At 42.5% G+C, this 17,032-nt stretch overlaps 1 protein-coding gene across 2 annotated transcripts; it reads right to left on the bottom strand.

The window, feature by feature from the left end:
- Nucleotides 1-378: 378 nt before the first annotated feature.
- ABRAXAS2 (abraxas 2, BRISC complex subunit) lies at nucleotides 379-16,154 on the bottom strand. Of its 2 annotated transcripts, XM_015633812.2 has the most exons (9): nucleotides 16,048-16,154; nucleotides 14,760-14,850; nucleotides 11,849-11,885; nucleotides 9,865-9,931; nucleotides 9,258-9,448; nucleotides 8,562-8,681; nucleotides 7,808-7,892; nucleotides 5,878-5,992; nucleotides 379-2,611 (listed from the first exon to the last, which is right to left on the bottom strand). In XM_015633812.2, the coding sequence occupies exons 1-9, from the start codon at nucleotides 16,117-16,119 to the stop codon at nucleotides 2,142-2,144; spliced, it is 1,248 nt and encodes a 415-aa protein (XP_015489298.1). In that variant the 5' UTR covers nucleotides 16,120-16,154; the 3' UTR covers nucleotides 379-2,141. The 2 variants fall into 2 exon arrangements, with proteins under 2 accessions (XP_015489298.1, XP_033371592.1); XM_033515701.1 differs by lacking the exon at nucleotides 8,562-8,681.
- Nucleotides 16,155-17,032: the final 878 nt, after the last annotated feature.

Here is a 17,032-nt window from a genome sequence, read left to right as displayed (position 1 = left end):
GTCTAAGCAGGTGTAATTTTGTCAGAATATTACCTACATTAAAAAAAAAAACAATTAATAAAGCCACACCCTTGTTCTTATGAGTCAGCATTTGAATGAAAATAGCTGCAGGTAGGCACTGGCTGGAGGACACAATGACACACCTGTCCCACCTACGAGGTGCATGGAAAACCAAGCAGAACTTTTTTGTTAAATAACCCCAGAATTCAAGGATCTTGTAGAAACAGAAGCACATGTGTCAGGCATGGAATGCTGCCTCTGCCACATCCCCTCAGTCCCCCAAACAGACCAGGCTGAACAAACCATTTCTGAGCTGCACTTCTGCTTCCCAGTGAGCTCCTCCACCAACGTGGAACCTGACAAGCATTAAAATCCATCTTAGGATTAAATAAGATTTTATTGTCACATTTAACTGCTTTGTCAGAGATGTACATTTTGCAGGTTTCTGTGCAGAATAAAAATGAAGTTGGTGGCTGCCAACCTGTCAATTCTGATTCCAGCATCGACACGTTCACACCTGAGCCACAGGTGCTCACAGGTGGTGACTCCACAGCAAGGTCTCTGTTCCAGGGATTGCAACACTCCAAGACAAAAATCCATCCAGTTAAGGCTAATGAGAACAATGTAAAATAGTTAAAACCAGAGCACTAGATGTCTGAAGGTGGAAACACTCGGTAGAAGAGTGGCAATTTTAACATCTCATTTTTTCCCAAAGTTATTTTGCTTCATTTAGTACAGGTAAGGAGAGGGTAATGAACAGACTTTTGCCTATGGATATGACCCAAAAGACTAAAATTTCAGTATGGAAATTTGAGATATTTAAAATTTTTAAGCAACTGCTTTGCTGTTCTGGGTGTAAACTGAAGAAGTGGCTATTGATACCTCCAAGTGATAAATGCTGCAGATAACCTCATCTTAAAATGTGTATTTTCTCATTTACACATCAGGGATAAAGTCCAATAATACAAACTTCTTAGTGGCACAATTTCACATATTTTGGGCAACGTTAGCATACAAGCAGTATTTAAATAAAAGTAAGTGCATCCAAACATGAAATTCTCTAAATATACCACACTTCATTTATCCCAAACGGCAGTTTTCTGACGAGAGCTGTAATTCAAATTAAAATAATCATTTACATGATTCACCCAGAGGAAAAGAGGTAATAAACCCAGGGGACTCTCCAAACAATCTTCTCCTACCCTATCCCCTATTTATCACATAAAATAACTCATCTAGAAGCGTAAATCCAATACTCAGATGCAAATAAAATGCAAGTAGCAGTCTCTGATGTTTGTAATTTGCAGACTCCAAAGTCCAATCATGATGGAATTTACTACTTCTGTCGGTCATTTACTCCTGTATGTGCACTTCATATTTATGCTAAAAGAACACATGAGACAATAAATGAGGCTAGTGTGGCGTAAAGTCATTGTAAACCCAGTGAAACCAGAATAATTCTATTTATGACATTCATCTGGATGATTTACCAGGCATCCCACCCCCCAAAAACCCTTTACAGAAAAAAAGGCAACCATCAGTTGAAGTGAGACACATTCTGTTTGTAAAAAAGGTCGAACCAAACCCCTCCTCAGATGAGGGCAGGCCCACAGAAGGAGGTTGACCACATCTTTTCCAATCAGGCTTCTCAGAATTATCAAAATTTCTTTGCTGGCAAAGGCCAATTTGGCTTACCAAAGAAAGCTATTCTGAAGGCGGATGATATATTTCTTATTCCCTTTCAAAAATTAAAATTCAAGGCATGATAGTGCAAGAGGTAAGTTTTGATTTGAGAACATTATCTGTAGACTAACTGTGCTTAGTTACTACATCCCAATTTATTGTCTTAAAGAAAATATGGCAACAAAAGCTACAAGATCTCTATAAATTTCATTTTGCCTAATTTACCAGTACATCCATGAACCTCATCAGTATTAGTACAACTTGATTATCCTAATGATTCCATTATAAAACTTGCAAAATGTATCACAAGGTGAATAAACCATCTAGTGCAAGTCTTCTACATTTTGTGTGCACAGTAAGCCTGTGTAGTTCATTTCCTCCGGGTTAAATCCCCAAAATCTCTCGGTAACAATTATGAAAAAACAGTGTCAAGTGGATTTTCTTTGTTTTCCCCCCTATCAAATCTGAGAAGTTTGAGTGTTCCTGGAATCACCATCGGGATGTGCTGAAGGTCGTGACTCCCTTGTCTGTGAATATTCACTGTCAGAGGACTCTGTGGGTTCAAGCAAATTCTCATAATCACTGTCTTCTGATTCGTCAACATTGTCAGCGAGCGCTCTTTGGGAAGATGGCATGGATGCTCCATTGCCAGAATATTTCAATCCTGCAGTTGTGGAAACATAACTGGAAGAACCGACGGCCTGGGGCCGAGGCATGAAGACGCTGCTGCTCTCCAGGAGCCCGGGGCTGCCAGAACTGTCTTGAGTGGTTGCGTTGAAATCCGAGTACGGCGGGGGAGGATCGGAGACGTCGGAATCTTCGAGTGTGCAGCCTTCCACAGCAAAGCCAGTGTAGGACATTCGGGGAACAAACATGGGTTCCACGTTGTCTGTTGGCATTTGCCTGCTTAAAATTGCCTGCTGCATTCCTACAAAGCAAAGAACAGGGGGTACTTAATGCTTTCTTGGCAATGTGTTCCACATACCTGAGCTGTGACCACCTCGCCTGTCCTCTCTTCTTTCTTTCTGCTCGTTATCAAATGCTCATCCCTGGCACTGCTTTCCAACTCCAGTGCTGGATCTGTCCTCTCAGTCTGCTCTACTCATCTTTCATATTTCTGATTTTAGGCTTAGAGAGTCATCAATACACTACCCCTGACCGTCTCATCAAATCTTGCTTAATGCTGCATCCTACTCTTTGAGCGTGACAAACTTCTCTAAATTTAGCAGTGCAGCCATGAACCTCATCAGGATCAGCACAGCTCAGTTATCCCAGTGATCCCATTTCAAACCCAAAATGAGTCAGAAAGCAAATAAACTATCCAAGTGCAAGAATGCTACACTTTCATGTGCACAGTCTTCCTGTACAGATCATTTCCTCCAGTTTAAGCTCCCAAAAAACACAGCTAGAGGATGTTTCCAAGGCCTGTTGCTGTTCCCACCTCATCTTTTCTCTGTATTTTTCAGCTCCTTCTCATATCAGAAAGCACCTTAGGGCTCAACCTGCCTGTTCTTCTCCACTTGTATCTTATTCACATTTCATCTGTGATAATTGATATGTGACACTGTATCTTAAAAATATCACTTTGTACTTTCAATGCCGCTAGTTGTGCTAGGAGACAATCTCATAACACCTGTGAAGAAATCACCAAGTCTTCTTCCCTCAAATTATTATTTTAAAAACTGCACTCACATTGAAAATCTAAATGATGGTGTTATAGTTGGGAGTGTAGCAGGGTTTCAGAACAGGAACGTGAAAGTCATCTTACATGAGATGATCTGGAAATTAATTTGAGGAAGATGTGCACAGGAATAATGAACTGCAAAAGCTGCAAAATGAGGAACACTTGCATCCTTCTGCAGAAAAGAAACTTGATTTATGTAAACTACAAATATCAGTATGCATGAGGTGTGCTCAGCTGTGGAGATACAGGTATGTATCATTTCACTGTAGCTGTTAAAAGTACAACCAGAATATATGTAATTATAAACACCACAGTTTAAAAAATAGGGAAAACTGGAGAAATGCTACAAAACACAAGGACTTGTCAGAGATCTAATAATCATGACACAAGAGGAAAGGCTGGAATAACTAGGATTAGTAGGGAAGAATGAAGACACTATTTTATTCTTAAATGCACCTAAGGGCTGCTGCATAAAGGTAAATTTGAGCACTGTACATTAGACACAAGGAAAGACTTCCTGGAAGGAAGTTTTGTTAAGCACTGGGAGAGGCTGAAGTTTTTGACTGGTTCCTAAGGGGTTATTAACCAAGAAACCTGCCAAAATTGACACTGGAATGTGTAAGGTGATGGACACAATGGGATCAGCTCTATTTACTGTATCACTGTATTTCTGGAGAAACCCCAAATGCAGGTGAGAGCTCCTTTAACCAAGCCACTGAGATGTCTCTTGGGAATTAAAAAAAAACCACATTACATTCCCTCAAGTGGCTACATAACAGAACTCCATTTCTGAGCCACAACAGGAGAACTGCAGTGGGAGATTTCCTGGCATCTGGGAAGTGCACAGCACTCACCAAAGCCTGGAACATCCTGCTATCACAGAACTATTTCAGTGATCTGGCAACTAAACTCTTAACTGCCTTTTATAATGGAGTGTTTAAGTCATAACCTGTTAACCCAAAGTTTGTAAGAACATGAAGCTCTCACACAACACTCCCGCAGGAACTGGAATCAAACACTCTTTTCCTCACTAAAACCCAGGAAATTGCTCCCAGTATTGAGCAAGTGAGGGAATAGTAGGCCAGATTCAGAAATTAACTACTCACATCTAAAAATACTGCAGAGCTCCAAGCTGCATGTTTTCTTGTTTCAGCCCTCTCACATGATTCTCTGCTCTGGCATGAATTCTCAGTCCAGCATTTGCATCTCCCTCATAGTACCCAGAGTTAAGCACTGACTGCTCTTCCTCCTCCTCCTCCTCCTTCTCCTCCAGCTTTTCCCATCTGTCCTGGGATCAGCTCCAGTCACATTAAATATCCACCTCTGCTTCCCCATAGTAGCAGTTCCCTGCCTACTTCATCTACAGCCAAGCAGGAAACAGCAGTGACTCATTTACTTCCACCTTTTAAATGGTCCTGGGCTAATCCCAGCTCTGTTACCTTATCTTTGAGGTTCAGAGAAAGAAGAACTTGGGCTGACAGATCAAACTGTGCACTGAAATGTTCATGTGATAACAATACCTTGCTGCCTGAAGAAAATTAAAATACCAGTAACAGAAGCAGCAGGCTGAGTTTAGGGTGTTCACCCACCTAAACCATCACTTGTCACACACTGCTTTAGGTTACAGGATACAGAAATAATAAAAAAACACCTCACAGCTAAAATGACAAGATTTCATTATTTGCTTATCATTTCAAAACGTGGCTAAAAAGAGGCAGTGTTTGCTGAAATGTGTGATTTACTTATGAATTATTTAGATTTTTATCTTTCCATTTGCCTATTCTCTGCCCCTACTCCCTACCTTCAGTCCTCCCTTGCACTCACAAATTTAATTAGATCAGCAATGCCTCTTTGGAAAGAACCAAATGCTTCACAAAACTTACTGCTGCTAACCAAAGTCTCCTGAGGCCACACTCAGTTTTTTGGAAGGAGGGACAGTGGCAATCAGCCAAATCTGCTCACACAGCAAGGCTCACTGACTCAGGAAATCATGGAGCAGCAAAATAAGATGAAAAACACCCACAAAGATTTACCTCAACACTGAAAAGTTGTATTTCAGTGCTAAACAGCTTTACCACTAAATCAGCAAATGGGAGTGGGAGTAACAACTATAAAACCTTGGATAGCTCCTGGCCTGTGAGCACAGTACCCCATTTCTCTCCTTCCAAAAGAATCTCTCCAGTTTTTAGCTTTTTTCCCCCACTTTTCTTTTCCTACAACTGATCTTTTCCTGTGTTATTTCCAGAACTGACTTGCTCATTCTTTCTTTACAGTGCTGTCTCTCCTATATTTTAAGCTTGCTAACACTGGATGATTCCAGCAGAAATACCTGCAACACACACTTTCATAGCTCAGGTGTCATTCAACATAAATTCATCATATTGCCCTTCCCAATGGGATGTTTTTTCCCATGAGTTATCAGCAATACAGCTATTATTTTAATTCCACAAAACCTTTTCTCCTTACAGCATCTGCTTCTGAAAAAAAAAGGTAATTGAAAGGCAACTTACTTATTTCTTGTTCTTTTTCATTCTTCTTTTGTGCGATTTGCCTTTTTAACTTGTTTACATCAGCTTGAAAAGATTCAACAACACGTTCACTTTTTTCTACATCTATACATACTGCCTGGGAGAAAAACATAAGATATGCTAAGATTGGGTAAAAAATGTAAGAAATAGTTTCATGACACCATTAATAACGCTACAACCAGATAAGCCATTGAAGCACAAAACTAAAAGCAGGATTTAACTGTAGCAGAAATACTCAACTTCAAGATTGTTTACTTTACTGGCTGTTGCTGCATTATAGGAAAAGCATTTCCCAAATAACTCATCATGACAGAAGATTTGTAATAAGATCCAAAGCTGGTTAGTGTCTCATCCCTGGAAGTGCTCAGGATGGATGAGGCTTGGAGCAACCTGGGACAGTGGAAGGTGTCCCTGCCATGGCAGGGGTGGAATGAGATGAGCTTTAAGGTCCCTTCCCACCCAAAGCATTCTGTGATCCTGTAAAATTAAGTATTGGTCATGATCACATCCAGGCATGGTGATTCCACCACTGTCCTGAACAGCCTATTCCAATGCCTGACAGCCCTCTCAGGGAAAAAATTGCTCCAAATCTCCAAACTAAACTGTCGCTAGAGGACATGAAATGATTCACATGAACACCTTTCAGTGTCAGAACAAAACCCCATCCCTTTATTCTCTGACTCCAGTATTTATAGATTCTTGGCAATGACCAAGGATTGGAGAACCAAGTCACCACCTTCCCAAACACACTGCTCATGAGAAATGTCCATCAAAAGATGTTTCTTGGAATAACTTATGCTTATGTTACTTTCATGGGAGGGTAACTAAAACTATGAAAACATTATCAGAAGGCTTCAGTTTCCAGGGCTACACCTAAACCTCCCCTGGTGCAACTTCAGGTGGTTCCCTCTCCTCTTGTCACTTGTTACCCCGGAGAAGAGAGCAACAATGTCTCTCCTCAGCCTCCTTTTCTCCAGGCCACAGAAGCCCATTTCCATTTTTCCAGACAGTAATAGAAACAACAGCAGGAGCACAGAGGATAGCCATGCTCCTGGCAAGAACAGCATTACACAACAATTAGCTAATGGATACATCTCTGAAGAGAAATTTTCCTATTCCCTGAAGCTGCCCTGAAAGTGTCTGCCTTACCCACCTTCCAAAGGAGGTTGGAAGGTGCAACTTCGCAGTGAGAAAGAGCAGCTCCCTCTGTGCAGGCAGGTGCAGGGGATGGTTGGAGGGATTGCTCCTTGTTCTCTGCTCCAGGAGCCAGCCAGCAGAGCTGAGCTGGATCAGAGCCATGAATCCCCCCAGGGCAGATGTAAAGGGAAAGCCTGGGAACAAGCTGTGACTCCAGCACAATTAGCAGATGTGTGAGCTCCCGGGGCAGCACAGCTCCACTGCTCTTCACACAGGACAAGCTGTGAACTGACAAGCTCACAATGAGCAGAGCTGACACTCCAGGCATTTTCAGATGCTTTGGCACATTTGGAGCAGGATTCACTCATGCTCCACACAAAATGTTCACAAGTTTTAACTAACAGATGGTGCTCTGCTCATGCTCCATACCCAGAGCCAGGAGTCATTTTTAAACCTCTGCAAATCCCTACAGCCTTCAGCAGGGCTTCTCTTCACTGCAAACCCTTAAAAATGACTAACACCTCCCATAATTCACTAAGTATTAAATCATTTACTTGCAAAAGAGAAAAAATTTGTGCTATTTGTACCAACCACTTTCACTGCAAATGCTGACATTAAATAGAAACTGAGACATTTTAAGTCAGACATTCTCCTATAGTTCACGATAATTGTTTATGAGCTCTAAAAATCTCCATCTCCTCCACTCCTGCTTTAACCAAAGGATGAATTAAAGATGCCACATATATACAGACTGATACAGAGTAAAGGATGTTACCTGTACTTTTTCCTGAAGTGCATTATAAACCTGATAGATAGCCCTGATGTCCTTCATCACTCCATCTTTGTCAAAAAAATCAGTACTAAAAAAGAAAACAAAGCAGAAATCATTAGTGAGAAAAGACAATACAAGTTTCTAGCTCATGTTGTATTTGAACTCCTGTTAAGCAGTCTATCACTGCATTTTTAAAATATATCTTACTGCTAAATATGCTATTTTAGCAATAGTATATTGCTAAAAATGTACCATACTGTCATAAAAAAAAAAAAATTGGACAACATATTCAATACCAAAATTCTTTCTGGAACAATAAAGTCTTATTTGAATGAGATTAAACTTGTGCCAAAGTCTTTAAGCTTGTATAATTTCATTGTTAACAGACAGAAAAGCTACTTTGAATTTATGGCATTTAATTGAAAATACTTAAGAAAAACATCAAGAATTCAATTCTTTTGAGGCAGAGTTCAAGTGCACACAGAATTCCTTGGGGAGGTGGGTGCTGGATGGAAATCAAGTCAGAAGTTTCCAGCCAGAAGGGCCCCAGCATGGAGTGGCCACATCAACTCTGCTTTTCTGAAGAATGTACTGAGTTCCCTTGGTTATTCTTTCTAACCAGGAAAAAAAAGCACACTGGGAACTGACCACTCTCCTCCAGAACTGGTTTTCGCTGCTCAACATGTACATTTGTAGTTTTCTCTGTGAGGTACAGAGTGTAGAGCTTGATGACTATTTAAAAAGGAAAAGTCCTTACCCATGTTCCTTAATAACTTTGGCATAATTCTGAGAAGTATTTGGCACTGAAGAAACTTTGTATTCCTGTTGACTAGTGTTGCCTAGATTAGGAATAGTAAGTGACACCCTTTGATTATACCTGCAGAGAAAGTCCAGAAAGATTCCTTAATTCATTTGAAAAAGATTCTTTACAAATACTTGATATTATCCCATCCCTCTGATGATCAGAACTCATCTAATTTTAAAGGTTCTGCACTAGGTTTGTTATAAAAGTAGCTCAGTATTACAAGTTGTGTTCAAAACAAATGCAGGATCAAAAACCCTTATTGAAGAGCTACCTCTACACCTCCAAGAACCTTTGTGCTAACTAAAGGTTTATTTAGTTTGTGCAAACTACCAGAGATACATTCAGATCCAGTATAAGAAACATGGTAGTGACATCTGATACCTAAAATAGACCTTTTTCTGTCTGATGATTTAGAGATTGAAAAGAATTTTTGCTCACCCTAAGTATAATTTTTAAATTATTAGCACAAAAAATAAAACAAAAACAAAGGAAAAAAACTTGCCATCATTAATAAGCACCCCAAGACATCACTGGACAAACACAAAGCCTTCTTTAAGTGCAATTGTACAAACTCCGAAATAGTTTAAAGAATAGCAGTAAAAAGCAGAACAAAGAATGAAGACTGGTTTGTTGCCAGAGTTTGCTTACCTTCGGTTTGGTCTAAAAAGCACATATTCTAAAGCATGTGTTGAGTTATTTGCAGTGGAAATGAAGCTGAAGAGAAGGAAGACAAGATCAGGCACTCCAAGGATGTGTGTCAGCTGTTTATGGATGATGTGCTCTCTGTATGACATCTGCTGCTGAGTGTTTCTTCTAAATCTGTACCATCCAATAACGTTCTGTAATCAAAGTACATCAGGAAAAACCCACAGTGTTATCTCAGAGACACAGATTTACCTCCTGGGAGTAAAGGGGCTGATATTGTGCTATCACCATTACCCAAAAGCTTTAAGACAACTAAACAAACTTAATTCCTTGAGATTTGGGTTAGAGATGCTCAATACAGCCTTACACTTTTGGAGACCTACACTTAAATCCTTTGAATTTCTTCAGGGAAACTAGACATTGCCCTCAGTTTAATCTAAGCACCACAAATCCATCAACTTCTGTACAGGATAAGCCCCGGAACAAAACAAACCATCAGATTTGTGAAAGGAAGTATTTATTCTAGTTAACTACCTTTTTTTTTTTTCATTTGTTTTCCAAATCCACTCTTTCTAATGCCTACAACAAGAGGAAAAGATAGAAAACTTACTTTTCTTCGGTCTTTGAGAATCCTGTCCAAACTCTCCTCATTAACTTTGCCTGCATAGTCATAAAAGCTTGAACAAGAAGGAAGAGAGAAAGTTAGGTACACAGTTTATACACACACATTACACATAAAGCAAATAATTTATACGTTGAGTGTTCTACAAGTAGATGGCATTCTAGACAAAACAAAGCAACTTCCAGAGCCATACTTTTGCCAACAGAAATGCACTGTGCAATTTTATTTTGACCAGTGCTCTGTAAAACCCTGCTTTGATAATTAGAGGACTACCAGCCCAGAAGAAATGAAAGCAGGGCCATTTTAAATGCAATCCCAAATCAATTTTTTGAGCTCCAATCCTGCCATTGTACTCATATGGCTGGATGCTTAAAGCCAAAAGAGTCAGCAATAATTCAAAGTATCATGGTCTTTCCATATGGTTCTGCTTCCACAGCTGAACCCAAACCCTGACGTGTTGTTATTTTGTGGACATGACAGATTTAGGAATTTATAAATCTACCTATGCAGACAGGTTTAGAAATTCAGGTAGATCAGAGTACATGATAAAAGGAAAAACATTTGAAAACAGATTCCTCCTTGGTCTCTTTCAAGAGCTGACACTAACTCCTAAAGCACTGTGGGAAAATGCTCTGGTTTACAAGTTTCTGACTTCAACTTTTGGGGGGATGGGGTAAAAAACCACCAAATCCTGAGCTCAGGGCTTGGCTGGTAAAAAAGGGTGGAAACACCATTTGCTTCAAGGTGTAAGTCGCTGGGAAAACTCAGTCTACAACTAATGCTAAATTTAGGACACTATGTTATATCTGCATAATTTTTTTAATTCATGTTTGCAATATTTATTTATAATCCTGGTCAGCAGTGGATTCCAACTCCTTCTCTGTCTGTGCTTTATAGGAATAACCAACAGCACACTCTGGCCCTGATAAAAAGTGTATGAGCTGTGAGAGTTTATAGTGCTGTGCAGAAAATGAATTCATCAGCTTTCCTGAGAAGCAGCATGCAGTGAGATCCTGCCTGCTCCCCTTCCTCCATCAGCTCTGGCACTAACAACCAATTCCTTGCCTGGGGGAAGCAGAGAACGTGATCCGTGTGGATATGTGCTGCACAAAGCATCCCTGGGATCCAGGAGGAGCTGACCAGACACTGGGATATTATCTCCATGTGTGGAGTCTGCAGCATTTAAATCACTGGGTTAAGAGTACCCTCTCTGTAATTAACAGCCAGCAAGTGACTGACTGCAGCTTTTCTCTTTAATGCAACCAGTGTCAATCATAATGTCTAAGCTACTGTGTCTTCTTAATTGGCTGGAAATCTCTCAAGACAAGAGGAGATTAATTGGGAATTCCTTCTCAAAAGGAATTCTAGACAGTGCTTTAGAAGCCATCACTGTGTAACAAGTGAAGGCTATAGAGAAAATCTACATGTAAATGGATGGAAGCTGTTAAATAGAATATATTAGCCCCATATTTAATTTAAATCCTGGAGTTCAGGAGATCAGAAGGCACAAATAACTAGCAAGCTGAAAATTTGAGTAATTAGTTGGTGCAGGTTGGTTCCACTAAGCACAAACCAACTTGTTAACCCAGCAAGTTACCAGGGTTAGGGGACACAGGGGATGCTGTGACCCACAAGGCCCTGGCAGAGCCAGCCTAAGACTATGATAATTTAAATTGATTTTGACATTCATCCTCATCATCAGAGTGATGCAAGCTGACCTGACTGCTGCCCTACCTCCACCAGCTACACAAGATGGAAATCCAAAGAGATAGAGAAATAAACCCCTTCCAAGCTATACTAAAACTGTAAATTCCTACTTTGATTTTCATGGCTGGTGCCCTTTCTGTGTGTTTCTGTAAAACCATCAGATGAGCAAACACTGGCAGGGACATTTGAAATGCTAATATATTGCAGGCAGCTCCGTATTTTTATATTCTGCAGCCACCACAGCAAGACAACAAAAGAAGCTTACCTAAAGAGTTTTGAACAAGGCTCATGGTTATGGATTTCTGCAACAACAAACAAACAAAAAAAATGACATATATCCAACTGATCCAGGCAAAGAGAAATTACAGTGGCATATCTTGCATGAACTTTCCACATAAGAGCTACTGAGCAAGAAGTATTTGTGTCAGACTACACACTGCCCTTAATGTCTCAACACTTGATGACACAGCACCATACCCAGAAAACTGCCTTCACTTTATAATTTGCCCTTTTACATAGAAAAATATTTTAATAAATATTTTTGACAAATATTTAAGAAATAATATTTTAACAAAAATTTTAGCAAGGAAGGCATACACTTGCTCAGATACACAGAGATTTATCTGAGCCTCAAACACACAGTTTTGATAGTTACAAACTCCTTACAAACGCATTTCAGATTTTTGGGGTTTTTTTTCATAAACCTCTCCACAACAAATTACTTGCATGAAATACATTGTTTGTTACAGCAGCAAGGAATAAAAAAGGGATGGGGAAGGGAATCACTGAAATATTATACATTGTAGTGTTTAAAGAGGCAAGGCAAACAGAATATCTAATGAGAAAAGGGGTTAAAAGCAATTTCAAAATATTTAGCTGCACGTTATGATTCTGTTATATGAAATATTAAAAAGTTAGGGCAGTGTTTTTTCATTGGAAAGGTTGTGATAAATCCTAAGATGCTTATTTCATCAGCAAAGGTTGTAACATGTAAGCAAACTTGGAGGAGAGTGAGAAAAGGGTAATTGTACATTATTGTACATTACATCCAATTGTACATTATCTTTCCAACACCAAGCATCGTTATTTTTCCAGGGGCTTGGAGCAACCTGGTCTAGTGGAAGGTGTCCCAGCCCATGGCAGGAGGTGGGACAAGATGGGGTTTAGGGTCCCTTTCAACCCAAACCATCCCGGGATTGTGAGACCACACAGCACAAATATTTCCACTGGAGTTGAGCAGTAACTTTGTTCCAGCTCTGCCTCCCTGCAGTGATTCACCACCTGCTGCTCCTGTGGCTGCCATCTCAGCAGAGGCACCAGAGGATGGAACACAGCTCCCAAGAACAGCAGCCAGCACACATCCACATCCCAGCACATTTGGTGTCTATCAAAACAAGGCCCTGAGCATCCATTCCAGGCACACTGCCTGAGAAACTGCACATTCCCACTGGCAACAACTCCTCAGGATGCTGCTGGTAGAGCTACTGACTCCCTTTATTTGATATAAAATTGTATCAACTCTAATTTTTTCACACCATCATGCAGGAACCTGTGGAAACAATCTGCTAACAAAGCCTGTAAGTACAATTATTCCTGCTTACAGCAATTCCTTCCACCAAATACATTGCAACAACATTCTTGATTCTTGGGTGATGATATTGCTACACAGACCTTGAGTTTTGAGAAACAGGAAGCAAGAAACCTCCTGCTCAGACCCCATGAAGCAGCCAACATTTTAAATTTAAGGTTTACACATTATTTACATATATGTATATAGATAGTACACATACGATGTACACACACTTATATATTTAAACACCACTGAACTGGGAGTTCAAGAATTAATTTTGGTGAATAAATATTGAAGTAAAAATGGCAAATAAAAAAAATAGCCAGGAGGTCTTTAAGAGTGGGTAATTTCCATTTTCATAAAGTCACTCGAACCAACAATGTGACAAAGGGATGATTTAAAAAGGGAGCAATTTTTAACACCACAAGCACTTGGTTTAGGAAACCAGGCCAAGGCTGCAGGTGGTGACATCACTGCCAACAATAATCAAGATCAGTGACCACTGAAGAGCAAGGTCTAATTTAAAAACCTAAAAATGACTGGCTCTGTCAGTTTTGTCTGAACACAGAGAGCCATCAGCAACTCTCTGATAGTGATTATATGCAAACACAAAAAATGCTATGCCTTTATCTTCTGTAATTTAGCTTGTTACTGACACTTCATAGTCAATTTACCACCGGTGTTCTCTTAGGAATAACCAGAACAGGAAACTACTCAACCTTCTGGAGTCCAGAGCACAAAACCATCACCACTGCAAGGTGGGAAATCTCTTGGGATGTAACGTGGTACCACTGCACATGTTCACAGATCACCTGTTTTGTGTCAGAATAACATCTGAGAGTCAATCCAGAGCTGTTTGTGTTTTCACTGAGCTTTATGCACACCCTGCTTTGGTATGTGGGATCACATTCACAAAGCCGGGTATTTAAGGAGGTTTAAATATCTTTTAACAGCTGGTTATATATCTAGAAACAAAAAGGCAGTTTCTTTCAGGGCTTTCCTATTTTCTATAAATCAAATATTCAACACCTTCTCATTCAAGTCTAAAAAAATCTCCTTTAACCAACACTTAAGAACAAGATCTTTGATCTTTGTTCAGTTTTCACAACACATCAGCTGTACAGAACGTGTGTTTATCAACAAATTGTCTGACAAATATTCCTTGTCCAGTCCTGCTGTGACAGTTTATGATGTCACCAACTCCCAGCCATCCATCCAAACCTGCTACTGAAAATCTGCCCCTTTCAGTATCAGTTAATCAAGCAATTAATTAATTTTATTTTGAGCACATGCTGTATTTAGGCAACTGTATCAAGCAGGAAATTCCCCACAGTAATTTTTTCATCATGGAATACAGACAAATATCTTCAATAAATAATATTTCCTCCATAAAAGGAGGTGCATGAACCCCCTGTAACTTGCAAAGGTTTGTCTCCTTCCCTCACATCTAAACCACAAACACACAGACACTGTGGCAAACGTGATACTGAAAGTCTGACACACCCTGTAATGGTCTCACATGAGAAGCAATTCTTAATGAAACTTCCTGAAAACCTGAAACCTCAGCAGTGCCTATTTCAGAACAACTCAAAGTTACATCACTTACCTATCACTTGTAGAAATTCAGTGTTGCTGATCTGTGAATCACTAATGCTAAAAGTCTCTTCTTGTCTCACCTCTCCCAGCAGAAATCCTTCCTGCAATTTTAAAAGAAGGAGATTAAATATAGAAAAAAAACCAATCCACTATATGCAGTTGTTTACTGTAACTTTCTTAGCTTCAAACTGAAACAAAGATTAAATTTAAAAGACACATCTGAGCTGCAGTGGATACAAACTTTCCTGAGGTTTCACCAAAGCTGATTTTCTGTTTTGCCAGCGTCCTTTTACAACAGCAGGGATGGGTTGTCCAAAAGGAACATTCTACACACAACACACAAGGCAAAACACAGCACAAAAGGTAGGGCTCTGCCCCAGCCCCAGCAGGAAAAGAAGGAGTCCTGAGCAGAATGCTGCTCTGCTCCATCAAAGCCAAGGGAAGAGGAGTTTAAACCTGTGGGGATTTACACAAATTTTAGTGTGGAGGTTGGTCTGGACCCTGGACAACACCAGGGACTGCAAAAGCCAGACAGCAATTTAGAAGTAAGGCAATTTTACGGTAAATTAATTTATTCTCCATCCCTACCCAAAATGAAGAAGGAGACTGAGCTGGAATCAGGAGATATTGGCACAAGGTGCAGAGGAAAAGAGCAAGCTCAGGCTAAAAATGTGCCAACAAAACCGAGGGATTCGGGAACACCCCGGCTCTGCACTGCGCCCGTGGTCAGTCGCAGCTGCTGGAAAGCCGCTCATGGAGCTTTTACAGGAGCGTTTTCCTCCTACCACCCGCGTCCTGCGGGAGCCCCACCCCGCGGGGAGCACCCCACAGCCCGGGGAACAGCCCCGACACGCACGGGGAGCACCCCTGGTACCCCACATCCTGAGGACAGCATCTCGCGGACCCCACACCCCGGGGGGAGCATCCTGGGGACCTCACACACCGGGAGAAGCACCTCGGGCACCCCACATCGCAGGGAGCAGCCGGGACACCACACATCCCAGCCGGGAAGGAGCAAACCGGGCACCCCATATCTCGGGTACCCCGCGGAGCATCCGAGGCACCCCACACGCCGGACACCCCACATCCCGCAAAGAGCCGGCCGGACGCCCCACATCCCGCCCGGACACTCCACATCCCGCCCCGCTGTGTCCGTCTGGGGCCGCCCCCGCCCGCTGTGACCCGCGGCCGGGCCCCACCGGCGGCGGCGCGGCCTGGAAGCTCCGCAGCACAACCGCCGGCCGGGGTGCAGCGTGAGGGAGCCCCGCGGGCCCGGGGTGGCGGCGGGGGGCACGTACGTGGTCGGCGCTGCTGTTGGCGCTGCAGTAGCACACCGAGCTGAAGGTGTAGCCGGAGATGGACGCCGCCATGACGGACACACCGCCGCCGCCGCCGCCACGGCGCACGCGCGCCGGACGCAGACCCGGTTCCGGCGGCGCCGCGGGGCCTCATGGGGAGTGTAGTCCCGGGGGGCAGAGGGGTACCCGCATGGGGAGGGTGGGAAGCTGTGGGAGCGAGGCGTTGGACCATCGAGTTCGGAACAGACCCCTGAGTCCATCGAGCCCAACCTGTGACTCATCACTACCTTGTCACCCAGCCCAGAGCACTGAGTGACACATCCAGGGGTTCCTGGGACACCTCCAGTGATGGGGACTCCAAACCCTTGGAGTGGAAACATTTGATTGGAAAGGGAGCCCTTTCCAGCCTTCAACAACCTCTTCTATGAAGACATTCCTCCTAATACCCACCCTGAGCCTCCCCTGGCCCAGCCTGGGGCCGTTCCCTCTCCTCCTGTCCCTGTTCCCTGGGAGCAGAGCCCAAATCCCCCCGGCTGTCCCCTCCTGCCAGGGACTTGTGCAGAGCCAGAAAATTCCCCTGAGCCTCCTTTGCTCCAGCCTGAGCCCCTTTCCAGATCCCTCAGGAATTCTCCAGCCCCTTCCCAGCTCTGTTCCCTTCCCTGCACACGCTCCAGCCCCTCAATATGTCTCATCGTGAGGAATACTGATGTGCCAGAGCCTGTCCAGAAGAGGCCACAAAGGTGATGAGATGGAGCCCCTCTGCTCTGGGACAGGCTGGGAGAGCTGGGGGAGCTCACCTGGAAGAAGCTCCAGGGACACCTCAGAGCCCCTTCCAGGGCCTGAAGGGGCTCCAGGAGCGCTGGAGAGGGACTGGGGACAAGGGATGGAGGGACAGGACAAGGGGAAGAGGCTCCCACTGCCAGAGGGCAGGGCTGGATGGGATATTGGGAAGAAATGTCGTGGTTCTCACACAAGGAGCTGTACA

Source organism: Parus major, chromosome 6 (assembly GCF_001522545.3).
Source record: "Parus major isolate Abel chromosome 6, Parus_major1.1, whole genome shotgun sequence".
Taxonomy (NCBI): Eukaryota; Metazoa; Chordata; class Aves; order Passeriformes; family Paridae; genus Parus; species Parus major.
This window is presented reverse-complemented; position numbering and strand designations above follow the sequence as displayed.